Source organism: Staurois parvus, unplaced genomic scaffold (assembly GCF_062004578.1).
Source record: "Staurois parvus isolate SC_StPar_1 unplaced genomic scaffold, SC_StPar_1.0 ptg001797l, whole genome shotgun sequence".
In the NCBI taxonomy this organism is placed as follows: domain Eukaryota; kingdom Metazoa; phylum Chordata; class Amphibia; order Anura; family Ranidae; genus Staurois; species Staurois parvus.
In genome coordinates, this window is record NW_028319593.1 from 142,348 (window position 1) to 162,272 (window position 19,925).

At 54.5% G+C, this 19,925-nt stretch overlaps 1 protein-coding gene across 1 annotated transcript in view; it reads right to left on the reverse strand.

Annotated features, from left to right (window-relative positions):
* Positions 1-627: 627 nt before the first annotated feature.
* Positions 628-19,925, reverse strand: part of LOC149434240 (kinesin-like protein KIF19) — a 91,112-nt gene continuing 71,814 nt past the window's right edge. The window contains exons 13-20 of the mRNA XM_089663898.1: positions 17,015-17,285; positions 14,915-15,036; positions 12,435-12,604; positions 11,887-11,992; positions 9,194-9,281; positions 8,583-8,980; positions 6,906-7,062; positions 628-931 (exon numbers count right to left, since the gene is read on the reverse strand). Coding sequence (XP_089520024.1) covers positions 774-931; positions 6,906-7,062; positions 8,583-8,980; positions 9,194-9,281; positions 11,887-11,992; positions 12,435-12,604; positions 14,915-15,036; positions 17,015-17,285 — 1,470 coding nt within the window. The 3' untranslated portion in view covers positions 628-773. The remainder of the gene's footprint in view (positions 932-6,905; positions 7,063-8,582; positions 8,981-9,193; positions 9,282-11,886; positions 11,993-12,434; positions 12,605-14,914; positions 15,037-17,014; positions 17,286-19,925) is intronic.

Consider the following 19,925-nt stretch of genomic DNA (forward strand, 5'->3'; position numbering starts at 1 on the left):
ATAGCAGCAGCTTAAATTTGCATCGTACGTAAATCTTGCAGAAAATACAAAGGTTTGAGCCCTCCGCAGAAACAGGCGACCAGTGCAGGTCGATAGAAAAAAAAAATTAGCAAAATTTTGAAAAGAAAAATTGTCTTGCAAAATTGATTCCATAGTCGAGCGGACCCTCTACAGGAGAGCCCCCGTATTTGGGTCTGTAGTCACTGACCCCCAATAAATTTTCTCCCTTGTGCGTTTCTTCTGTACCAGCATTGAATGTCTAAGGTACGGTCGTCTAAAATGAAGGTGGGTGATGGGTAAAAATCCAAGGGTGGTGACCACCATTGGTCAACAGCCTTCTACTCCTGCAGGATCGCCAGCACAGCAGCACCCCCGATGAAGGGAAAGGCCGCGGCCATGATTGAATAAGTTGGATATAGGATGGAAGTCCCATTACAGGCACTCCATACCTGCACTGACCTCCTCTGTGCAATACTGACGCAGGCCGTCTCGCTTTCTTAGTGCCGGCACTCCACCATGTGAGCAGCCTGAAGTACATTTGTCCTGTTCCCCTTGTTACAGTCACAAGGGGCAAGTTAGAGTCATAATACCTGTCGTAGGGTCAGGAGTGAGGAGCATACCCTCCAGAATACGGATCCCATACTGATTTATTGATACTGGTGGAAGGAAGTCATTTCTGAACCTCAAAAGGTTCCATCAAAAGGTCCCATCAATACCCGGTCAGACTCCGGGCCCGCTTCTTGGCTGTACTGCTATGTACCAATGACCACCGCTTAGTATTTCCGAACCTTCATCTCTTTGCCAGTGACACCGGCAGCATTGGAGTTGACATAGTGGAATCGTGGACGCTGGTTGGAGGTTTGCTTCTTTGTGTTGACTGGAGGGTTGGGCTGGGACACTGTAGCCTGGTGGTCCGTCTGTTTCACTGTTCCTGTATAGATTGAGAAGAGAACAATGTGAGTTGTTGGGCTTTCGTAGACCTATTAGCCAAGGCAACAGCGCAGTAAGTCACCAATGGGCTGTCTGTTACAAATGGGGGCAAGGCACTGGTGGGGTTACCACTTCTATAGAGCCTGGGGCAGGAAGGGGTTTGGTTGAGGGACAGGAGGTATGTGAGTAGAGCTGGTGCCTCCATACTTGAAGTGGCCTGGAACATAACGATACTGCAAGGTGAATTCTTATTAGTTGGTTTGTCTAGGACAGTGGTCTTCAAACAGTAGCCCTTTTCAGTGGGGCAATGTTCCTCCAACTGACACCATCAATGGGGCACTATTCCTCCCACTGACACCAACGTTCAGAGTTGATTTCTCCTTCTGATACCAGTGATGGGGCACTTTTTATCTCACTGACACCAACAATGTGGAACTATTGCTCCCACTAGCATCAATGATGGGGCACTATTCCTCCCACTGACACCAACGATGGGGCACTATTCCTCCCACTGACACCAATAATGAGGCACTATTCCTCTCATGGACACCAATGATGGGGCACTATTCCTCCCAATGACACCAATGATGGAGCACTATTCCTCTCACTGACACCAATGATGGGACACTATTCCTCCCACTTACACCAATGATGGGACACTATTCCTCCCACTGACACCAATGATGGGGCACTATTCCTCCCACTGACACCAATGATCGTGCAATATTCCTACCACTGACACCAGTGATGGGGCACTATTCCTCCCACTGACACCAGTGATGGGGCACTATTCCTCCCACTGACACCAATGATCGTGCAATATTCCTACCACTGACACCAATGATGGGGCACTATTCCTCCCAATGACACCAATGATGGGGCTCTATTCCTCCCACTGATACCAATGATGGGGCACTATTCCTCCCACTGACACCAATGATGGGGCACTATTCCTCCCACTGACACCAATGATGGGGCACTATTCCTCCCACTGACACCAATGATGGGGCACTATTCCTCCCACTGACACCAATGATGGGACACTATTCCTCCCACTGACACCAATGATGGGACACTATTCCTCCCACTGACACCAATGATGGGGCACTATTCCTCCCACTGACACCAGTGAAGAGCATTGTTCACTACCACTGGCCACAGTCTGCCCCCCCCCCCCTAAGAAAAACAAAACTGGCCCTTTATTTAGAAATTTAGAAAGTTTGGCACCCCCTGGTCTAGAATGTCTGCATCCTAACTGAATTTGTTAAGGCGCTCTGTATCATCAACAATTGCTGAGTTATGACAATGAAAGGAGAGGCAACAGAATTACAGTCACAGCCAAAAATCTGCCCCCCCCCCCCCCCTGCCTTTCTGTCAGATAACGCACCACTTCACCCAGAAATTTGTTTCAGTAACAAATGTTTCGGTATTGTTGTGTTTCTTTCTTTGGCTTGTATCGGTGACACAAAAAAGTGGAGAAACAAAAAGCCAAATCTGACCCATTCCGTCCAAAACCCCAAAAATGGACAAAATTATTGGCACCTTCCATGTAATATTCGGTGGCACACCCCTTGGAAAGAATACCTAAAAATCAAAGGCTTCCTGTCACCATCAATGAGTTTCCTCCACCTCTCTGCTGGAATTTTGGATCGCTCTTCTTCCACCAACTGCTCCGGGTCTCTCGGATTGGAAGGGTTCCTTTCCCCAACTGCTCCGGGTCCCTCAGATTGGAAGGGTTCCTTTCCCCAACTGCTCCGGGTCCCTCAGATTGGAAAATTCCTTTCCCCAACTGCTCCGGGTCCCTCAGATTGGAAGGTTCCTTTCCCCAACTGCTCCGGGTCCCTCAGATTGGAAAATTCCTTTCCCCAACTGCTCCGGGTCTCTCAGATTGGAAGGTTCCTTTCCCCAACTGCTGGTCTGAGATCTCTCCACAGGAGCTCTATGGGATGGAGATCTGGACTCATTGCTGGCCAGTTCAGTCCTCTCCAGCGCTTTGTCTGACACCATTTCTGGGGGCTTTGTGACGTGTGCTTGGGGTCATTGTCCTGCTGGAAGACCCCTGACCTCTGACACTGGAGACCCAACTTTCTGACACCGGGCCCTACATTGCACCCCAGAATTCTTTGTTAGTCTTCAGATTTCATAATGCCATGCACATGGCCAAGACATCCAGTGCCTGAAGCAGCAATGCAACACCAAAACATCAGTGACCCCCCACCATGTGTGACTGGAGGGACTGGATTCTCTTCTGTAAAGGCCTCATTGCTTTTTCTGAAAACAGCAGAATGATGGGCTTTACCAAAAAGCTGGAATATTGTTCCGTCTGTCCCCAACACATTCTCCCAGAAGGGTTTTGGCTTCCTCAGGTACGTTTTGGCAAACTCCAATCTGGCTTCCAATATGTTTCTGTGTCAGCGGTGGGGTCCTCCTGGGTCTCCTCCCATATTTCTGTGTCAGCGGTGGGGTCCTCCTGGGTCTCCTCCCATATTTCTGTGTCAGCGGTGGGGTCCTCCTGGGTCTCCTCCCATATTTCTGTGTCAGCAATGGGGTCCTCCTGGGTCTCCTCCCATATTTCTGTGTCAGCAATGGGGTCCTCCTGGGTCTCCTCCCATATTTCTGTGTCAGCAGTGGGGTCCTCCTGGGTCTCCTACCATATTTCTGTGTCAGCGGTGGGGTCCTCCTGGGTCTCCTCCCATATTTCTGTGTCAGCAATGGGGTCCTCCTGGGTCTCCTCCCATATTTCTGTATCAGTAGTGGGGTCCTCCTGGGTCTCCTCCCATATTTCTGTATCAGTAGTGGGGTCCTCCTGGGTCTCCTCCCATATTTCTGTGTCAGCGGTGGGGTCCTCCTGGGTCTCCTCCCATATTTCTGTGTCAGCGGTGGGGTCCTCCTGGGTCTCCTCCCATATTTCTGTGTCAGCGGTGGGGCCCTCCTGGGTCTCCCACCATATTTCTGTGTCAGCAGTGGGGTCCTCCTGGGTCTCCCACCATATTTCTGTGTCAGCGGTGGGGTCCTCCTGGGTCTCCTCCAATATTTCTGTGTCAGCGCTGGGGTCCTCCTGGATCTCCTCCCATATTTCTGTGTCAGCGGTGGGGTCCTCCTGGGTCTCCTCCCATATTTCTGTGTCAGCAGTGGGTTCCTCCTGGGTCTCCTCCCATATTTCTGTGTCAGCGCTGGGGTCCTCCTGGGTCTCCTCCCATATTTCTGTGTCAGCGGTGGGGCCCTCCTGGGTCTCCTCCCATATTTCTCTGTCAGCAGTGGGGTCCTCCTGGATCTCCTCCCATATTTCTGTGTCAGCAGTGGGGTCCTCCTGGGTCTCCTCCCATATTTCTGTGTCAGCAGTGGGGACCTCCTGGGTCTCCTCCCATATTTCTGTGTCAGCGGTGGGTTCCTCCTGGGTCTCCTCCCATATTTCTGTGTCAGCGGTGGGGCCCTCCTGGGTCTCCTCCCATATTTCTGTGTCAGCGATGGGGCCCTCCTGGGTCTCCTCCCATATTTCTGTGTCAGCGATGGGGTCCTCCTGGGTCTCCTCCCATATTTCTGTGTCAGCAATGGGGTCCTCCTGGGTCTCCTCCCATATTTCTGTATCAGTAGTGGGGTCCTCCTGGGTCTCCTCCCATATTTCTGTATCAGTAGTGGGGTCCTCCTGGGTCTCCTCCCATATTTCTGTGTCAGCGGTGGGGTCCTCCTGGGTCTCCTCCCATATTTCTGTGTCAGCGGTGGGGTCCTCCTGGGTCTCCTCCCATATTTCTGTGTCAGCGGTGGGGCCCTCCTGGGTCTCCCACCATATTTCTGTGTCAGCAGTGGGGTCCTCCTGGGTCTCCCACCATATTTCTGTGTCAGCGGTGGGGTCCTCCTGGGTCTCCTCCAATATTTCTGTGTCAGCGCTGGGGTCCTCCTGGATCTCCTCCCATATTTCTGTGTCAGCGGTGGGGTCCTCCTGGGTCTCCTCCCATATTTCTGTGTCAGCAGTGGGGTCCTCCTGGGTCTCCTCCCATATTTCTGTGTCAGCGCTGGGGTCCTCCTGGGTCTCCTCCCATATTTCTGTGTCAGCGGTGGGGTCCTCCTGGGTCTCCTCCCATATTTCTCTGTCAGCGGTGGAGTCCTCCTGGGTCTCCCCCCATATTTCTGTGTCAGCGGTGGGGTCCTCCTGGATCTCCTCCCATATTTCTGTGTCAGCAGTGGGGTCCTCCTGGGTCTCCTCCCATATTTCTGTGTCGGAGGTGGGGTCCTCCTGGGTCTCCTCCCATATTTCTGTGTCAGCGGTGGGGCCCTCCTGGGTCTCCCACCATATTTCTGTGTCAGCGGTGGGGTCCTCCTGGGTCTCCTCCCATATTTCTGTGTCAGCAGTGGGGTCCTCCTGGGTCTCCTCCCATATTTCTGTGTCAGCGGTGGGTTCCTCCTGGGTCTCCTCCCATATTTCTGTGTCAGCGGTGGGGCCCTCCTGGGTCTCCTCCCATATTTCTGTGTCAGCGATGGGGCCCTCCTGGGTCTCCTCCCATATTTCTGTGTCAGCGATGGGGTCCTCCTGGGTCTCCTCCCATATTTCTGTGTCAGCGATGGGGTCCTCCTGGGTCTCCTCCCATATTTCTGTGTCAGCGGTGGGGTCCTCCTGGGTCTCCTCCCATATTTCTGTGTCAGCGATGGGGTCCTCCTGGGTCTCCTCCCATATTTCTGTGTCAGCAGTGGGGTCCTCCTGGGTCTCCCCCCATATTTCTGTGTCAGCGGTGGGGTCCTCCTGGGTCTCCCACCATATTTCTGTGTCTGCGATGGGGTCCTCCTGGGTCTCCTCCCATATTTCTTTGTCAGCAGTGGGGTCCTCCTGGGTCTCCCACCATATTTCTGTGTCAGCGGTGGGGTCCTCCTGGGTCTCCTCCCATATTTCTGTGTCAGCGGTGGGGTCCTCCTGGGTCTCCTCCCATATTTCTTTGTCAGCGGTGGGGTCCTCCTGGGTCTCTTCCCATATTTCTGTGTCAGCGGTGGGCCCCTCCTGGGTCTCCTCCCATATTTCTGTGTCTGCGATGGGGTCCTCCTGGGTCTCCTCCCATAGCGCCCCTCTTCATTCAGATGGTGACGTATAGTGGGAGGGGACACAGTTGTACTCGGTGCCTGAAGGTCGGCTTGGATTTGTCTGGAAGTTGATGGAGGTTCTTCTTCCACCATTCCAACAATCCTTCGTTGCAATCTTTGATCAGTTTTTCTCTTTCGTCCACATCCAGGGAGATCAGCTACAGTGTCATGGGCTGGAAATGTCTTGACAATGTTGCGCACAGTGGACACAGGAACATGGAGATCTCTGGAGATGGACTTGTCACCTTGAGGTTGTCCATCATTTCCGCCATTTTTGTTCTCCAATCCTCAGACGATTCTTTGCTGCTCTTCCTCTCCTCCATGTGGCCCACAGAGACACCAACAGGAAGGTGGAGGCCATTTGTCACCATTGTCCCCGGTTGCCGGTGATTTCGGTTGTCAGCGCCCGGTCATGGATATGGGGGGGGGGGGGAGATTAATGACAAATTACAGGAGCGTCACAGACGTGGAGTGCGATTATTTCTTACAATTTTGAGAAGGTGCCAATAATTTTGTCCATTTTTGGGGTTCTCCGTGGAATGGGTCAGATTCGGCTTTTTGTTTCTTTGCTTTTTTGTGTCACCAATACAAACCAAAGAAAGAAACGAGAACGCCGAAACATTTGTCATCGCAGCGATTTTCTGGGTGAAGGGGGGCGTTATCAGACAGAAATGTGGGGGGGGGGTAAGATTTTTAGCCATGACTGTAGAAGATTCACATTCTCCTCGCAATGCAACACAGCTGACCTGCCTTGTGTGCTGCTTCTCCCTCCCCCAGTCTGAGTTCTGCTGTACTGCAGGAGGCGGGTTCCAGGTCGCAGTTTGCATTTACACCGAATACATTTCATGATGAATCGATGATTACAGAGCCGAATTATCTCTGACATCTGCCTGGAGTCCACTCACCCGTCTGGTTCTGCGGAAGTTTGACCTGTGCGATCGGCAGGACGACCTTCCCCGGGCCGCGCCCGTTTCCTCCCGGAGGGCCGTTCGCCTGGATCTTGTGCTCAGAATTGCTTTCCAGGATTCTGTTCCGGGAAGGATGGTTCTTCGGTCTGATCAGCTGCAGAAAGATGTGAGATCGTCCGTGAAAAGGGGGGATGGAGGCGGAGCCTGACTTCATTATGTGTCCCAGACCCTCCGGATGCAATCTCCATAATATAAACTAAGAATAAAACCCAGCACAGGGATGGTGGGAACCCCTCATAATGGGCACAGGGATGGTGGGAACCCCTCATAACGGGCACAGGGATGGTGGGAACCCCTCATAACGGGCACAGGGATGGTGGGAACCCCTCATAACGGGCACAGGGATGGTGGGAACCCCTCATAATGGGCACAACGGGGCTACAGACCTGGGAACTCGGCACAGGGATGGTGGGAACCCCTCATAATGGGCACAGGGATGGTGGGAACCCCTCATAACGGGCACAGGGATGGTGGGAACCCCTCATAATAGGCACAACGGGGCTACAGACCCGGGAACTCGGCACAGGGATGGTGGGAACCCCTCATAATGGGCACAGGGATGGTGGGAACCCCTCATAATGGGCACAGCGGGTGTACAGACCCGGGAACTCAGCACAGGGATGGTGGGAACCCCTCATAATGGGCACAGGGATGGTGGGAACCCCTCATAACAGGCACAACGGGGGTACAGACCTGGGAACTCAGCACAGGGATGGTGGGAACCCCTCATAATGGACACAGGGATGGTGGGAACCCCTCATAACAGGCACAGCGGGGGTACAGACCTGGGAACTCAGCACAGGGATGGTGGGAACCCCTCATAATGGGCACAGCGGGGCAACAGACCCGGGAACCCGGCACAGGGATGGTGGGAACCCCTCATAATGGGCACAGTGGATGTACAGACCCGGGAACTCTCACAGGGATGGTGGGAACCCCTCATAATGGGCACAGCAGGTGTACAGACCCGGGAACTCTCACAGGGATGGTGGGAACCCCTCATAATGGGCACAGCGGGACTACAGACCCGGGAACTCTCACAGGGATGGTGGGAACCCCTCATAATGGGCACAGCGGGTGTACAGACCTGAGGACTCGGCACAGGGATGGTGGGAACCCCTCATAATGGGCACAGCTGGGGTATAGACCTGAGGACTCGGCACAGGGATGGTGGGAACCCCTCATAATGGGCACAGCGGGGGTATAGACCTGAGGACTCGGCACAGGGATGGTGGGAACCCCTCATAATGGGCACAGCGGGGGTATAGACCTGAGGACTCGGCACAGGGATGGTGGGAACCCCTCAGAATGGGCACAGCGGGGGTATAGACCTGAGAACTCGGCACAGGGATGGTGGGAATATGTGAGTTCCTTGAACGAGCTCATTTTTGAATGGCAACTTACACCTGAAAATGCTTGTTCCCTGGCTGTCTCTAAGACCCCGCCCCAGAACAAGCATTCAGATGTTGAAAGTCAGGGAGAAGTCAGAACACATGTGGATTCCGGTCGTGGGGCCGTGACCCGTACTGAAGCCGCAGGATCGGGCTGTCAGCCAGGGACTTGGTATGTTCAGGAGAGGTTAGAGGTGTCATTCTGCCATCCTTGGAGCCTTACCCCCTGGCCGGTGACTTCAAAGGACCGCGACCTCTTCTTCCTGCGTTTCACCTCCAGGGTCTCCTCCCTCTTCTCCGACTTCGGGGCCCCTTTCTTTGGCACTTGCTGCCACAACCCCGGAGAACCCCTCCCACGGTTTCCTCCCACCAGTGCCGCCACCATCTCCCCGGTGCTGGTGGAAAGGTTGTCTTCGCTGGCGGCGTGGTGGAGGGGAGAGGCGGGCATCTGCTGGTCTCGGAACGGGTTGTCCTCGCTCTCGCTCAGCGAGTGGACGGACAGGTTGCTCCTCTCCTTCATTGGCTGAAGAGGCTGGAGGCGGTCCCCGTCTGTGACCCGGGAACGCCGTCTGGCCGCCTTCACCGAGATGCTTTTTATGCTGCTGAGAATCTCCTTCTTTTCTGTAATAAAAGTGACACAAAATGAGTCCTGAACACGTGACCACTGAGCCAGCCAATCACAATGGTCATGTGATCGGGAAGTCCGTCCCGCCCATGAGGATCTAACCAATCTCTACTCCATCCAAAACTTAAAGAAAAGGTTTTGGCTTCACGTACATGTCATAGCACCTCGTGGGCGGGGCTGTGACACAGGGATATCTCCCCGCCTCTTACCTTTGCGTGTTAAAGCGACCTTGTCGACGCTCTCAGGGGAGGAGTTGATGTGCTGGCTCATGCTCACCAGATTGCTCCGCGGAAATGGCTGCAACAGTAGAGAATTTTTTAATTAAAGTCGAACTCCGGACAATCAAAAGAAGCCCACCCTCTAGGACTAGTGGGTCTCAACCCCTGCCAGGTCACGGCCTCCCTCCTCCCAGGACTCCAGCTAGCTGCAGACCCCTAAATTCCCACAGTGCCACCCAACCTCCCACAGCGCCACCAAACCTCCCACAGTGCCACCCAACCTCCCACAGCGCCACCCAACCTCCCACAATGCCACCAAACCTCCAACAAGGCCACCAACTTCTCACAGAGCCCCCAGGCTCCCCAAGAGCCCTCAGTACCCACCAACTTTCCACAGTGATTCTCATCCTCCCACAATGCCACCAACTTCTCACAAAGCCACCCAACATCTCACAAAGCCTCTAGGCCCCCAAGAGCCCTCAGTACCCACCAACTTCCCACAGTGCCTCTCATCCTCCCACAGTGCCACCCAACCTCCCACAATGCCACCAACTTCTCACAGAGCCTCTAAGTCCCCAAGACCCCTAAGTACCCACCAGCTTTCCACAATGTCACCCAACATCCCAGAGTGCCACCCAACTTCTCACAGAGCCCCTAGGCCCCCAAGAGCCCTCAATACCTACTAACTTCCCACAGTGCCACCCAACCTCCCACAGTGCTCCCAGGGTCCCCAAGAGCCCTCAGTACCCACCAACTTCCCACAGTGCCTCTCATCCACCCACAATGCCACCCAACCTCCCACAGTGCAAACCAACGTATCATAAAGCCTCTAGGCCCCCAAGAGCCCTAAGTACCTACCAACTTCCCACAGTGCCTCTCATCCTCCCACAATGCCACCCAACTTCTCACAGAGCCCCTAGGCCCCCCAAGAGCCCTCAGTACCCACCAACTTCCCACAATGCCACCCAACTTCTCACAGAGCCCCTAGGCCCCCCAAGAGCCCTCAGTACCCACCAACTTCCCACAATGCCACCCAACTTCTCACAGAGCCCCTGGCTCCCCAAGAGCCATCAGTACCCACCAACTTCCCACAGTACCTCTCATTCTCCCACGATGCCACCCAACTTCTCACAAAGCCCCCAGGTCCCCCAAGAGTTCTCAGTACCCACCAACTTTCCACAGTGCCACCCAACCTCCCACAATGCCACCAACTTCTCACAAAGTCCCCAGGCCCCCAAGAGCCCTCAGTACCCACCAACTTTCCACAGTGCCACCCAACCTCCCACAATGCCACCAACTTCTCACAAAGCCCCCAGGCCCCCAAGAGCCCTCGGTACCCACCAACTTCCCACAGTGCCACCCAACCTCTCACAATGCCACCAACTTCTCAGAAAGCCCCCAGGCCCCCAAGAGCCCTCGGTACCCACCAACTTCCCACAGTGCCACCCAACCTCTCACAATGCCACCAACTTCTCAGAAAGCCCCCAGGCCCCCAAGAGCCCTCAGTACCCACTAACGTCCCACAGTGCCTCTCATTCTCCCACAATGCCACCCAACCTCCCACAGTGCCCCCTAGCTTGCTGCTAAGCCTCCAACCTCCCCACAGTGCCCCCAACAGTGCCCCCCAGCCCCCGCATTGCTACAAATGCCTTTTCACACGTATCTGGCTCAGTGCTTCTCCCAGGAATCTGATTGGCACTTGAGATCACATTACTGCGCAATGTCCTGCAGTGATCTACCTGGAAAGAGTGCGGCACGCGGGGTGCAAGGGATTATTTTTGTGGCAATGGGCCTGATCACATGATCCTATAGGCAGACCCTCCCACGTAGCACCGGTGTGGCTTAGTTCAATACCTACGGCACAGGAACAGGCAAGGAAGTGTGAGGGGGAGGGGATGCAGGGAGCGATGAGGGGAGTCACAAGACTCTTCATGGTTCAGGAAAGATCAAACCATTTCTCCTTCCTTTTCTTTAGTTCTCTGTACAGTGAAAAGTGGCTCTGTACCAGGGGCGGACTGACCATTTGGACACTCGGGCACTGCACGAGGGCCCGGGGTCAGTAGGGGGCCCCATGAGATGCCCCTGGTACCTTTTTCATAGGCTTTTTTGAGTTTGGGCAAGGACACAGGGGCCCCATGATCCCCTATTGCCCGGAGGCCCCATGAGTTGTCAGTCCGCCCCTGCTCTGTACACAGCGGCGTATTTACCCCGAGGCAAACAAGGCATTCGCCTAGGGTGGCAATTTTCAGGGTTGGCGGGGGAAGGGACACACATGGCAGGGATGGGGACCTGGTGAGGCTCTGCCATGGAATCTGAGGAGGCTGCACACTGCTGGAGGGTATAAGATTCCCGCACAAGGAGGGGGGGGGGGGCGGTTTGTGGACAGTGGCAGCAGCGGGGCCCTGGGGGGGTGGAACTCACTATAGCATTCATTATTCCTAAAGTAATTACATGACACAAGGGGCGTGGCTTGTCCCAAAAGGCAACATCATTCTGGTGTGTCTAGGTCTCAGCAGAGGCCGTGAGCTATAGAAGGGGAAACTGGGCGGAGTTATTTACAGGGACCTCCCAGGAGGAACACACCGGACAGTTTTCTATAGCTTTCGGAGATCTCAGCGCTCCAAAACTGGTGTCTTACAGCTCAGGATCGCAAAATCTCAGCTCTACTTCTAAAATCCACTTACCTCCTTGCTGACCATCCCGTTCACATGAATTGGAGGCGGAGTCACCACCGTGGAATTCTTAAAGTAACGGGCGCGGGGGCTGGTTTTAAACACTTTATTGGTATCGCTGTTGAGGAAAGGATTGAAGGCTCATTAAAATCCTCTTATTCCTGTTAGAACTTCAGGATTCGTACGGAGAAAGCGAAAATAGAAATAGAAAATAGACGTCATTCACAAATTAACTCAGGATAGGGAGCCTTATTTTAAAAAAAGTGACAGTTATTTTCAGCCAATGAGACCAATGAGATTTCAAGATTACAAAAAAGATTAAAATAAGGATCCTTATTCTTGTTCCATAGTCCTGTCCTAGGGTGACAACCCTGTTCCTCCCTACAGTACGGTGAGTGAGTGTTGTCACCCTAAGACAGGAAGTCACCGGATCGCCGGATGAAAAAAAGGAAAGAAAACAAATGCAGCCATCACACCAAAGACCGGCATGCTGCAATGTGATGAAAACTCCAGAGGTAACAGTCAGAAGAAGTTCTTCAAGGACAAGACCTTCCTCTCACCTCTCAGCCTCGGAGAGAAGTCGCGGTAAGATTCGGCGGTACGACTCCCTGTAGTGCAGATTGTGGTTGTCGGATCCGAAGGTTCTCACGCTCTCTTGGTCTGAGTCGGGTTCCTGGGAGGTCTCCTCGGCGGTGATCTGAGGGATTTTCGGCAAGGAGCTCTGGCTGTCCTGCAATGGAGGGGGTCGAAGGTCCGCTTAGCTGGCCATACATTATACAATTTTCCTTTAGATTTACCAAAACAATATAAATCGGAGGTCACCCCTAGACACTTCCAATTTGTATGTAGGGATTGTTTAAAAAGGCTGTCTGTTCCTGTCTTCTCTGATCCTCCCCTTCATCTACTGTCCCCAATCTATCTGCTGACAGTACATAGCTCTAGGAGGAACTCGGCACATGCTCAGTTTGGTGTGTATTGCTAGAGAGGTTTTTTTTTTTTGAGGGGGGAGGTACATGTGATTGGCACAGGGCCAATTGGCACTGTCCAGACAGAGGGTCAGGGGTCATGCAGCCTCATGGAACACTCAGAGGTGAATGAAAACTCCTCCTACAACCAGTGCTCTGCTGGACACTGATAGAAGTCACAAGACTGCTCTATATACTGCTGATGGGAAAGATATTTAGCAGTTTATATTTACTAAAATAATTGCATTTCCATGTTCTGTGTACTGTGGGAGAGCAGATATAGTGAATGCGGGGTCCGGGGAGAGCGGATATAGTGAATGCGGGGTCCGGGGAGAGCGGATATAGTGAATGCGGGGTCCGGGGAGAGCGGATATAGTGAATGCGGGGTCCGGGGAGAGGGGATATAGTAAATGCGGGGTCCGGGGAGAGGGGATATAGTAAATGCAGGGTCCGGGGAGAGGGGATATAGTAAATGCGGGGTCCGGGGAGAGCGGATATAGTGAATGCGGGGTCTGGGTATTCGCTTGGCACTCCCATGTGACCCGTGTGACTGTGACACCCATGAAGTTGGAGAGTGAAGCTGGCCGAGAAGACCAACATAACATTTGTCTGGTGGTTTAGGATCAGTTGTGCGATTTTTCAGCAGCCCCTGAACTGTCCTTTGTCTTCCTCTGTCTCCATGTACACATCGTCCTTTACAGGCAGTTGAGGTCGCAGACATTTTTTTGAAAGCACAAAAATCGTGTCCAGATGTAGAGTTTACCGATGTTTCAAACACCAAACGCTTGTAACCGCGTGTAAACGCGTTTTTGCGTGTTTGCGTTTAGACAAGTGTTTGGGCCGATCCATGTCCAGATGCTGACCAGAACCTTTTTTCTTCATCAGAAATGCATGCAAAGCTTTTTCCATGTATTCAAATGGACCCGATACACCAGCGCAGTCAGTTGCAAGTTTTGCGCGAAGGAAAAAAATGCATAATGCTCATGATGGGATCCATAGTGAATACAACCAGAAAAGACCGATCATCTCCACACATACTGCTCTCTCTGCTTCTGCTCTCCCCGCTTCTGCTCTCCCCGCTTCTGCTCTCTCTCTGCTTCTGCTCTCCCCGCTTCTGCTCTCCCCGCTTCTGCTCTCTCTCTGCTTCTGCTCTCTCTCTGCTTCTGCTCTCCCCGCTTTTGCTCTCCCCGCTTCTGTTTTACCCGCTTCTGCTCTCCCCGCCTCTACTCTCCCCGCCCCTGCTCTCCCCGCTTCTGCTCTCCCCGCTTCTGCTCTCCCCGCTTCTGCTCTCTCTGCTTCTGCTCTCCCCGCTTCTGCTCTCCCTGCTTATGCTCTCTCAGCTTCTGCTCTCCCCACTTCTGCTCTCTCTCTGCTTCTGCACTCTCTCTGCTTCTGCACTCTCTCTGCTTCTGTTCTCCCCGCTTCTGCTCTCCCCGCTTCTGCTCTCCCCGCTTCTGCTCTCTCCGCTTCTGCTCTCCCCGCTTCTGCTCTCTCCGCTTCTGCTCTCTCCGCTTCCGCTCTTCCCGCTTCTGCTCTCCCCGCCTCTGCTCTCCCCGCCTCTGCTCTCCCCGCCTCTACTCTTCCTGCCTATGCTCTCTCCGCTTCTGCTCTCCCTGCTTCTGCTCTCCCTGCTTCTGCTCTCTCAGATTCTGCTCTCTCAGCTTCCGCTCTCCCCGCTTTTGCTCTCTCAGATTCTGCTCTCTCAGATTCTGCTCTCTCTGCTTCTCACAAAATGTCTGCAATAGTTAATGATTTAGTATTTTTCCGTGCATTCTGGGTATTCGGAGGGTCTCCTGAGGTTACCTTTTAAAAACACTTCTAAACGCAAACACGCATAAACACGGTAGGTAAACGCGGCTAAACTGGCATTTTTATCCCATGTTTTCCAGCAGTCAGTTTCCAGCGGTCAGAAGAGTTTTCCAAACGCCCCGTGTACATGGAACCCTAAGACAGAACCTCCTCCCAGCAGTGTACTTCTCAATGGCTTTGTATTGGTGGTAAAAACTGGGCTAAATCTAGTGGGACCCACTTGCCACAGATTCTCACAGTCAACAGATTTGGTAAAAGGAAGGAACCTTCAAAGCCAGAAGTGAAGCTCGGTCAACGAGACTGATCCGTTCCAAGGTGCCCTCTTCCAGCTCGCGGAGGTACACTTCATACAGGTCCTCCAGGCGGTGCGGGACGGTCAAGTTGTGATCTGGAAAACGATTTATTGTCAGGAGTTACACCACTAAAAAGGCATTTTCTATAAAACACAGAAAAAAAATGAGGGAAATGGCCGTCGGGGAATTATACTGCCGCCAGGAGCTCGGCCATAGCAAAAAAGAAAACCTCGGTTGGCAACCAAAAACTGGAGGCAACCCGATCCGACTGCCGACATTTATCACATTTATATCTGTATACAATAAAATGAAAGTTTTTGTAGAGAATTTTTTGGTCGCCTTCAAAGTCCCAACAGGACTTCTAATATTGAAGGGATGGTGGCACCCTATGTCCACACCAGAAACTGGCTTTCCATTTTAAAGCCGGGATGTAGCCAGTCATCATTCAACATGGTGGAGCTGCCATTGGCTCTATGGCCAAGTCGTCGATTTGACCTGGACGCTCACTGAGCTCGATGCACAAAGCCGTCACACCGGGATAAGGACAGTTATTTTCTGACAAGTGGCAGTTATTTTCAGTCGAGTCCGACGAGATTTGAAAGTGCTTTGTGACTTAGGCCTAGAGTCTGGAAATGAAAGTGAAAGCAAAAACGACTTTATTCTTAACGCCTCCCGGCCCTTTAAGGGTTTCAGAAGCTGGGAGGTGGGGCGGGGTTTTAAGGTCATGTGACCGCCCTGTTTTGCCATCACGGCGGTCACATGATTGGGAAAGGTCCCGATCAAAAGAGGAGATCGGGACCTTTCTGTGAGTACCGGAAATGTGTGCTGGGAGCGCAGGGCACACTCTCAGCACATATGTTTTTGTTAATTGCACGCAAATGCGCGGCCGCTCGGCGTCAAGGCCCAGATGCCGGGAGGACGCACATTTGCATGCGGCCGGCATGAAGAGGTTAAACGCCTGTCTGTCCAAATGCGCTTTTTATCTTGGGATAGAATAACACAAATATGTTCAGTATTGTACAATAAAAATGTATTTATTTCCGGTACTTGTATATCACCGCCAATTTACTCCGCGCTTTACATATATATTGTATATTCACAGCAGTCCCCGCCCCGAGGAGCGTACAATCTAAGGCACAGGTGTCAAACACAAGGCCCTCCAGGCCATTTCATGTGGCCCTTGCACCTCTCCTGCTGGTACCCCCTTGTCTGCGCTCCCCACGCACCTCTCCTGCAGGTACCCCCTTGTCTGCGCTCCCCACGCACCTCTCCTGCAGGTACCCCCTTGACTCCGCTCCCCGCGCACCTCTCCTGCAGGGACCCCCTTGTCTCCACTCCCCACGCACCTCTCCTGCAAGTACCCCCCTGTCTCCGCTCCCCGCGCACCTCTCCTGCAGATTCCCCCTGTCTCCGCTCCCCGCGCACCTCTCCTGCAGATTCCCCCTTGTCTCCACCCCCGCGCACCTCTCCTGCAGGGACCCCCTTGTCTCCACCCCCACGCATCTCTCCTGCAGGGACCCCCTTGTCTCCGCCACACAACCCAGCCTAAAGTTGCAGTGCTGGACTCATCTGTCACTCCAGCCACGCCCCCGATGCGTTTCGTCCCACCCACTGGGGCTTGGTCACAGAGATGGAGAAGACAAGCAGAGCAAGAGTTTACATATACACCATCGGCCGTATAAAGAAACAGGTGTGTGCGTGTGTGTGTGTATGTATGTATGTGTGTGTGTGCATGTATGTATGTGTGTGTGTGTCTGCTGCTTCTCCTTTCACTGTATTACTTGTGCTGCAGTGCAAGCAGCGCGCTGATAGGAGGAGATAGCAGAGTGACAGAGAGATGAGCTCATCACAGTGCTGCTTCTCCTTTCACTGTCCAATCACGGGCCGGGGGAGGGACAAGACCTGTAAATGTTACTTAACTGCATCAGAGAAAAAAATCCATTCTTCTGCCCTGCCAGATAGGGAGGTGGTGTGTGGCAGAGCTGTGTAAATCTCAGGACCGGATGGACAGACATACAAATCCTCCATGTAAAATACGCGGTCAGATTCCGGCACGTCAGATATGACATTTACCTGCGATGATCCTCCTCTGCTGCCGGATGATCTCGTCGCAGATGCAGCGATGCTGCTCGAACCGCTGCACCATGTAGTTCTTCTGGCGGATCATGTTGTCCTTCAGCAGGGCGTGGGACTGCATCTCGGTGTTCTCGATCTCCAGCTCGTGCACCTTACACAGCAGGCTGAGGACCTCCCTCTGCTCCTCCGAGCTGATCCTCTTCGGTAAAATCTCCTCCAGCCTCCTCGCTCGCTGACGGATCTCCTTAAATCTCCTCTCCAGCTCCAGCTGTGTGGGAAGAGGATGATGCCATTATAAGACGCGGTGGGATGGGGGGTGGGGGGCTGCAAACCTTACATGGGGGCTTCGTTCACACGCCATGTGCGCACTTTCTGTACGGAACGCAGGTTCTTGTAGGCGGAGCTATGAGAATGAGCCCCTATGGAGATGGGGAAAGAGATACCAGGGCAGAGACCTTGTGGGGTAGATGGAGAGTAGAACTCCACCCACAATGGAAAAGGAAACCTGTAATGAGACAAATATGGGGACGGCTATTGCAGAACATCTCCTAGCAATACCTTTTGCCTGGCTGCCCCTGACTTCTCTGATCCTCCTCCCAGGATTCACATGTGTCCTCCTCCCAGGATTCACGTGTCCTCCTCCCGGGATCCACATGTGTCCTCCTGCCGGGACTCCCATGTGTCCTCCTGCCGGGACCCCCTTGTGTCCTCCTCCCGGGATCCACATGTGTCCTCCTCCCGGGATCCACATGTGTCCTCCTCCCGGGATCCACATGTGTCCTCCTCCCGGGATCCACATGTGTCCTCCTCTCGGGACTCCCATGTGTCCTCCTCCCGGGACTCCCATGTGTCCTCCTCCCGGGACTCCCATGTGTCCTCCTCCCGGGACTCCCATGTGTCCTCCTCCCGGGACTCCCATGTGTCCTCCTCCCGGGACTCCCATGTGTCCTCCTCCCGGGACTCCCATGTGTCCTCCTCCCGGGACTCCCATGTGTCCTCCTCCCGGGACTCCCATGTGTCCTCCTCCCGGGACTCCCATGTGTCCTCCTCCCGGGACTCCCATGTGTCCTCCTCCCGGGACTCCCATGTGTCCTCCTCCCGGGACTCCCATGTGTCCTCCTGCCGGGACTCCCATGTGTCCTCCTGCCGGGACTCCCATGTGTCCTCCTGCCGGGACTCCCATGTGTCCTCCTGCCGGGACTCCCATGTGTCCTCCTCCCGGGACTCCCATGTGTCCTCCTCCCGGGACTCCCATGTGTCCTCCTCCCGGGACTCCCATGTGTCCTCCTCCCGGGACTCCCATGTGTCCTCCTCCCGGGACTCCCATGTGTCCTCCTCCCGGGACTCCCATGTGTCCTCCTGCCGGGACTCCCATGTGTCCTCCTGCCGGGACCCCCATGTGTCCTCCTGCCGGGACCCACTTGTGTCCTCCTCCCGGGATCCACATGTGTCCTCCTCCCGGGATCCACATGTGTCCTCCTCCCGGGATCCACATGTGTCCTCCTCCTGGGACTCAGATATGTCCTCCTCTCGGGACTCCCATGTGTCCTCCTCCCAGGACCCCCTTGTGTCCTCCTCCCGGGATCCACATGTGTCCTCCTCCCGGGATCCACATGTGTCCTCCTCCCGGGATCCACATGTGTCCTCCTCCCGGGATCCACATGTGTCCTCCTCCCGGGATCCACATGTGTCCTCCTCCCGGGACTCCCATGTGTCCTCCTCCCAGGACTCCCATGTGTCCTCCTCCCAGGACTCCCATGTGTCCTCCTCCCAGGACTCAGATTTGCCCTCCCCCAAGGATCCACGTGTCCTCCTCCCAGGATCCACATGTGTTCTCCTCCCGGGACTCCCATGCGTCCTCCTCCCGGGACTCCCATGTGTCCTCCTCCCAGGACTCCCATGTGTCCTCCTCCCAGGACTCAGATTTGCCCTCCTCCAAGGATCCACGTGTCCTCCTCCCAGGATCCACATGTGTTCTCCTCCCGGGACTCCCATGCGTCCTCCTCCCGGGACTCCCATGCGTCCTCCTCCCGGGACTCCCATGCGTCCTCCTCCCGGGACTCCCATGCGTCCTCCTCCCGGGACTCCCATGCGTCCTCCTCCCGGGACTCCCATGCGTCCTCCTCCCGGGACTCCCATGCGTCCTCCTCCCGGGACTCCCATGCGTCCTCCTCCCGGGACTCCCATGCGTCCTCCTCCCGGGACTCCCATGCGTCCTCCTCCCGGGACTCCCATGCGTCCTCCTCCCGGGACTCCCATGCGTCCTCCTCCCGGGACTCAGATATGGCCTCCTCCCGGGACTCCCATGTGTCCTCCTCCCGGGACTCCCATGTGTCCTCCTCCCGGGACTCCCATGTGTCCTCCTCCCGGGACTCCCATGTGTCCTCCTCCCGGGACTCCCATGTGTCCTCCTCCCGGGACTCCCATGTGTCCTCCTCCCGGGACTCCCATGTGTCCTCCTCCCGGGACTCCCATGTGTCCTCCTCCCAGGACTCCCATGTGTCCTCCTCCCAGGACTCCCATGTGTCCTCCTCCCGGGACTCCCATGTGTCCTCCTTCCGGGACTCCCATGTATCCTCCTCCCGGGAATCCCATGTGTCCTCCCCCCGGGACTCCCATGTGTCCTCCTCCCAGGACTCCCATGTGTCCTCCTCCCAGGACTCCCATGTGTCCTCCTCCCAGGACTCCCATGTGTCCTCTTCCCGGGTCTCCTTCAACCTCTTCCTGCCCATGTATTGTGCACATGCAGCAGCAAAGAGGGTGGGCCCTAACACCCACACGCATGCATCCATGGGTGACAAAGCATGTAACAGCGAGGACTCTGCACACCTACAGAGCTGAAACTATGAATGAATGAAAAGCAGCTTCAGCCGGCTCCTTCAACGCCATGTGTGCTGACGTGTTTCGA